General features: G+C 36.9%; 1 protein-coding gene across 5 annotated transcripts in view; it reads left to right on the top strand.

Annotated features, from left to right (window-relative positions):
• The first annotated feature begins 4,928 nt into the window (after positions 1-4,928).
• Positions 4,929-6,378, top strand: part of LOC110104439 (putative ABC1 protein At2g40090) — an 88,609-nt gene continuing 87,159 nt past the window's right edge. For all 5 annotated transcript variants that reach the window (XM_028701278.1, XM_028701279.1, XM_020833552.2 and 2 more), the window contains exons 1-2: positions 4,929-4,964; positions 5,358-5,647. In XM_028701278.1, coding sequence (XP_028557111.1) covers positions 5,479-5,647 — 169 coding nt within the window. In that variant the 5' untranslated portion in view covers positions 4,929-4,964; positions 5,358-5,478. The remainder of the gene's footprint in view (positions 4,965-5,357; positions 5,648-6,378) is intronic.

Below are 6,378 nucleotides of genomic sequence, written 5' to 3' on the forward strand. Positions count from 1 at the left end.
ATTGAAACAATCGTACAACCCGACTCAGAACGAAGAGGCAAGGGTTCACTTGACTTATTTGTCGGTCCAGAGCATTCGCAACACCATACTACAGGCCAAACATTGATTTCTCTGGCACAACCTTTCAGAGCATAACTTAAACCTCAGATCAAATAAAACGAATCAGAAACCCAACACAGCAGAACAAATCCGGTACATGAAAACGAAAAACAATTCGGGTGTACGAAATCAACCGAGTATCGTCACCGCACGATACCGGACTTTCGTACCCGGACAGCATTGTACCAATGGCGGAGCAAAAAACTAGATATTACGACCGCTGAAAGCCCTGATAACGTTCGCATTAAACCCTTATTTACCTTCCTAAATACACACATCAAGAAACATAACAGATATTACCGATGAAAACCTATACCACCTACCCTAAACCCTAAACCCTAAACCCTAAACCCTAAACCCTAAACCCTAAACCCTAAACCCTAAACCCTAAACCCTAAACCCTAAACCCTAAACCCTAAACCCTAACCCCTAAACCCTAAACCCTAAACCCTAAACCCTAAACCCTAAACCCTAAACCCTAAACCCTAAACCCTAAACCCTAAACCCTAAACCCTAAACCCTAAACCCTAAGCCCTAAACCCTAAAACCTAAACCCTAAACCCTAAACCCTAAACCCTAAACCCTTAACCCTTAACCCTTAACCCTTAACCCTTAAACCCTAAACCCTAAACCCTAAACCCTAAACCCTAAACTCATTTTAGATTTTCTAATTTGGCTATGATAATTAAATTTTTAAATCTTTTTGGGAAGATTTTGTTTGCCATTTCTCTTTGTAAATTGATTTGCAAGTTGTTTGGTTGCTGGAAGGGGACGTTTTACTTGGTTAAATGGAAGTGCCAGGTTTTACTTTGAGCTGATTTAGTTGGCTGGGAGGGGACGGGTTGCTGGAGGGGCTCGGGTTGTGTGATGCTGCAGTGGGTTTTGTTGGCTGAAATTTCTTTGTTATGTTGGTTTAGTTTCTCGGCTTCTATCTTGCCTATGTCAATTTACTTTGAAATCTTTGGTATTCATTTTTTCCTTTTTAGATTTTTCTAATCCTAAGCCAAAATTTTTTAATACTTGCATAATTTTTATCAAAAACTTGTGTAATTGTTACTTAATTGGCTTTGAGTTTTTTCATCCAGATTTGATGATATTGGAGACTTTTATCAAAGATGATGGCTCGAGAACTTATTTTTGGAGAAATTACAAAGGAAATTGAAGATTTCAATTATGGGAGGAGATGGCTGAATTGTTTTTAACATATTAAGACTTTTAAGATTGCACTTATGATGGCTTTAAATGATTTTAATTTCTTTGTTTCTCTATGTATCTAGAAAGAGACTTAGGGCTCATTAGATTCTTACTTTATTTTGTAATTTTCTTTTCTTTTTTGTATTTTCTTTTTCTTTTAGTTGAGCCTCTAGTCTCTTTTAAGGACTGTCTCTTCAATGACTTTTTGTAGTCGCTTATTTTAAATAAACGCGTAAGCCCCTATAGGGGGTTTTTAAAAATAAAAAAAAAAAACCTAAACCCTAAAGCCTAACACCCTAAACCATAAACCCTAAACCTTAAACCCTAAACCCTAAAACCCTAAAACGCAAAACCCTAAACCCTAAACCCTTAACCCTAAACCCCTAAACCCTAAACCCTAAACCCTAAACCCTAAACCCTAAATGACAAAGGTAATTTAATTGTGGCTTTTTCTTCTCCTCTTAATAACTATTCATTTTTATTTGCTGAACTCATAGCTATTTACAAAGCCCTTCAAATTTGCTTATCTTCTAGATATTTTAAAATCTGGATAGAAGTTGATGCTAAGTTAGTTATAAACTATATTTCTACTAATCAAATTGGCAATTTTGATATGTTTTACATTTTAAAAGACATAAAAAAAAGCCCTATCATCTTGACTATAAAATATCTCATATTTGGAGAGAAGGAAATTCGGCAGCTGATTTTTTAGCTAAAATTAGAGCCAATTAGCATTAGTTTACTTTATTTCATCATCATAATATACCCTTTTTATTAAGGGGTATAATTTATCTTGATAAATGCGGTTTACCATATATCTGTTTTTAATATATGGCTTGTTTTTTTCTTTTTGGCTATGATGTTTAGATTAATCAATTTGTTATGAAAGTTTATTTTGCCTTCTCTCTTTGTAAATTCTGGTTGGTATAACTAGTTGGTGGGTTTATTAGTTGACTTGTTTTGGTTCTGTATCAATTCTCTTATAGCTGTTGGTTTATGATATTGTGTTATTTGGCTGTTTGGTTGACTGTTGTATTGGTTGAATATCTGGTTAGGTTGTTGGTTTGATTATTTTTCAAGCCTTTTTTTGAGATCTTTGGTATTTTACTTCTTCCATAATAGATTTTTTTTAGATTTATTAATTTGTTATGGAAGTTTACTTTGCCATTTCTCTTTGAAAATTTTGGTTGGTATGGCTGGTTAGTGGGTTCCTTTGCTGTTATGCTGAGCTTTTGTCCAAATTTTTACTATTGCTAGAGGGGGTTTGCCGTCGGTTTATATATATGGATGGTTGGTATTAGTTTTGTGGGTGATTTGGGTGATTTGCTGGTTTTATTTTTTGTTGGTTCTCTTGGTATACTAACCAGTTTTTCTTTGAGAAAATTAGTATTTTAATTCTTCTATAATATATTTATTGATCCTCAGCCTTTAAGATTTTATATTTATCTATTTTTTTATCATTATTATTATCATTTGATATTTAACTTTTATGTTTGTAAGGTTTTTTCAGATATCAAAAAATATTTTCTCAAATTAATTCATATTGCACTTGGAGATAAGATTATGCTAAGATTGAAGAATTAAAGTGTTGGAGATGGGTGTTATACTATAATTTGCTTCAGCTTTTAAAGATTCATGAAGTTTTGTAGCTCACTTGGGATTCTAGGAGTCTTATTGTTTTACTTCATGTATTGTGTCTAGTTAGAGATTGATGGCTTATTAGATTTTATTTTCATTATTAAAGTATTTTATTTTCTTTTTAGTTGAGCCTTTAGTCTCTTCAATGACTTTTTGTAGTCGCTTATTTTAAATAAACGCGTAAGCCCCTATAGGGGGTTTTTAAAAATAAAAAAAAAAAACCTAAACCCTAAAGCCTAACACCCTAAACCATAAACCCTAAACCTTAAACCCTAAACCCTAAAACCCTAAAACGCAAAACCCTAAACCCAAAACCCTTAACCCTAAACCTTAAACCCTAAACCCCTAAACCCTAAACCCTAAGCCCCAACCCCTAACCCCTAAACCCTAAACCCTAAACCTTAAATCCTAAGACCTAAACCAGAAACCCGAAACCTGAAACCCTAAACCCTAAAAACCCTAAATCCTAAACTCTAATCCCTAAACCCTAAACCATAAACCCTAAAACATAAACCCTAAAAACCCTAAACTCTAAACCCTAAAAAACCTAAACTCTAAACCCTAAACCCTAAACCTTAAACCCTAAATACACTAAACACTAAACCCTAAACCCTAAAACCCTACACCCGAAACCCTAAACCCTAAATCCTAAACCCTAAAACCTAAATTATATCCTAAACCATAAAAATCCTGAAACCCTAAAAAACCCTAAACCCACCTTAAACCTGAAACCCTAAACCCTAAAACCCTAAACCATAAAACCTAAAATCCTAAACCATAAACCCTAAAACCATAAACCCTAAACCCTAAATTCTAAATCCTAAACATTGAACTCTGAATCCTTAACCCTAAACCCTAATCCTTAATGCCTGAACCCTAAGTAGGATTTCGTAAATCCTCTAAATCCGGATTTACGAAATCATAGGGGGGTTAAATCCTGAAAACTATTTGGTAACATTCATGATAAATACAGTTAAATCCTGTGTAACTGTTTGGCTGTTCAATTCAGGATTTAAGACGGTTAAAAGATTTAACATTCATTTCTTCAATAATTAAAGTAGAACAAGCAAAGTTTAAATAAAATACAATAAAGTTTCATTTGAAATACAACAATAACATAAAGTAAATTACAAATAAATTAAAGTTAATTCCATCTTCAATGTTTTCAAAATTGCAGGTTATCCGACTAAACAACTTCGCTGGCTTGCTACCTGCAAATGAAGTTGTTTGTTAGGAGTTTAAATTATGAATATTCTAAAGAATATAAGCTTAATACCAGAAAGACTTATCCGTGCATCCCATATATTTGTTGCAATTAAATGTCTTAAACCATCACCCAGTACTCTTTCTCCAACACTTGCATACAAATTCGGGTCTTCATCAATAGCTTGAACCTCCCTCTAGCAAATGAAATATCACAACACAAATAATATAGGCCTCTGTGAACAACTGTCGATAATCATGAAACGGGTAAAAAATGACAACATGCAAATAGGAGAAAATATCAAACAAATATTAGCCTAAACCGTGGATATGCTACCATAAAAATTTGATATTAGATTAAGGAATCATACCTACTGCCGATTCATGTCGCTGGTTTCCTCTAGGGTGACTGCTTGTGCTGGATGTGCGAATGCAAGCAACCGAACATTTGGTTTATAATAGCGAGAGGTAGAGACAGGGAGTATGGGCGACCATGCACACTGAGCTTGTTCTGAAGAGGAGCGAGTGAAGAGATAAGAAAAACAACTGGAATCGTTCGGACTTCGTTCTAACTTCTTCCTCTCCCGCGAATAACAAGTTAAATCCGCCGAATCGATGGATTTGCGAAACCCGAGATTCACCGCAAGAAGCGCTCTTTTTTCGTCAAGAGCAGATTCCATTTACCGTGAGATTTGAATTTGCATTTTAGGACATTTGACTGGATTTCGTCCAAATCCGACCTTAAATCCGACTAAATCCTCGTACCAAACAGCCCCTACAAATCTTATAAACCCTAAACCCTAAAACCAATAAAGATCGCGCGGTAGAAAATAGTAGACCTATCAGACACTGCCTGATGGCAGTCGCGACTTGGGCACGCGCTACTGCGCCAGGCGGGCTCGACCGCTCGAGGCAGCGCCGCAGCGGTCCAGCGGATGCTGAGCAGCGGACGCGGGCAGCGGGCAGGGCGGGCTAGGGCAGTGGGCAGCTCAGGCTGGGGCAGCGGGCAAGGGCGGGAATCAAAATTTTTTAAAATAAACGGGTTTTCGGGTAAACCCGGCAACCCGTCGGGTCAACCCGAACCCGACCCGTTTTTGCAAATGGGTCGGTTTCCTGGACCCGAACCCGACCCGCTTCGGGTTCGGGTCAACCCAAATCCGAAAATTCCGGATCGGATTCGAGTCGGGTTTTCGGGTCGGATCAAATATTGACAGGTCTAGAAAATAGTCGGGCAGGGTCAAGGGGGTTGTAGAATTATAGACGTTGCTGCAAGAAATAAATAATTTATTATACCAAATAATTTCTTCCCATTTCGACCGCTGCTGCAACACATTGGCCGGAGTAATGTGGCGAGTCGGGGCGAAGCTGGTTGTTGGGGCAACGCTCCTCGGCGGGGGAGCCGCGGGCGTCAACATCTTCACCTCGGACGATATCTCGACGGCCTTCAACATCTGTACCCTAGTTCCCGTACGCCTCCTGCGTGATTCTCTCACAGCCGCTACCATTGCCTTTGGTTTGTTCACAAAAACCTTCGCCATATCGCCCTATCTCCTTCATTACTCAATTCAGTTATTATGGTTCTCCGGGTTTGCTTCTGCAGTTGTGCTCCCTCTTTAACTTATTCTATGTCACTATCCATTTATTTGTTAAGATGTATTGATTATGCCCCCACACCGCACTTGTTCTACCTAATTTGATCAAACCTATGTTTAATTTTTGTTTTTGTGGCTTTTTTTTTCTTTCTTTTATCCTTCATACGTATCTGTTTTACTGATCTAAACTATTGAACGTTACGGAAGATGCTAAGTTGATGCGATGCCACATACTTGGAAAGATTGAAGTCCATCTTTATATCCACATGCCATTTTCTTTTTTTCCTTCCACTCGCATTATGCCCTGTAGGATTTCTCGTTAGAATGGGACATCAGTGGCTTTTTTTCTGCTATGTTATGGAATTTTCAATGATATTTTAAGTCACAAGGAATTGCACTTGTCCATTTATTTGACAGGAGCACCTTTCTAATATCTATTGGTATTCAGAATCATAAATGAAAATAATCCAAATTAACATTTAGAATCATAGAAATTAAAACAACAAATTTTCTTGAAGAATTCCGAAACTGGCAATTGGAAGAGAAAGAATTTTTCAAAGCAGCATCTTAAACTTTATTTGGGTTAACAAATTTTGGGAAGAACCAAGTGTTGTAGATGAAATTAGCTTTGTAGAAGTGATGTAGGAAGGGG

The sequence above is a fragment of the Dendrobium catenatum genome, unplaced genomic scaffold (genome assembly GCF_001605985.2).
Source record: "Dendrobium catenatum unplaced genomic scaffold, ASM160598v2 fragScaff_scaffold_1664, whole genome shotgun sequence".
In the NCBI taxonomy this organism is placed as follows: Eukaryota; Viridiplantae; Streptophyta; class Magnoliopsida; order Asparagales; family Orchidaceae; genus Dendrobium; species Dendrobium catenatum.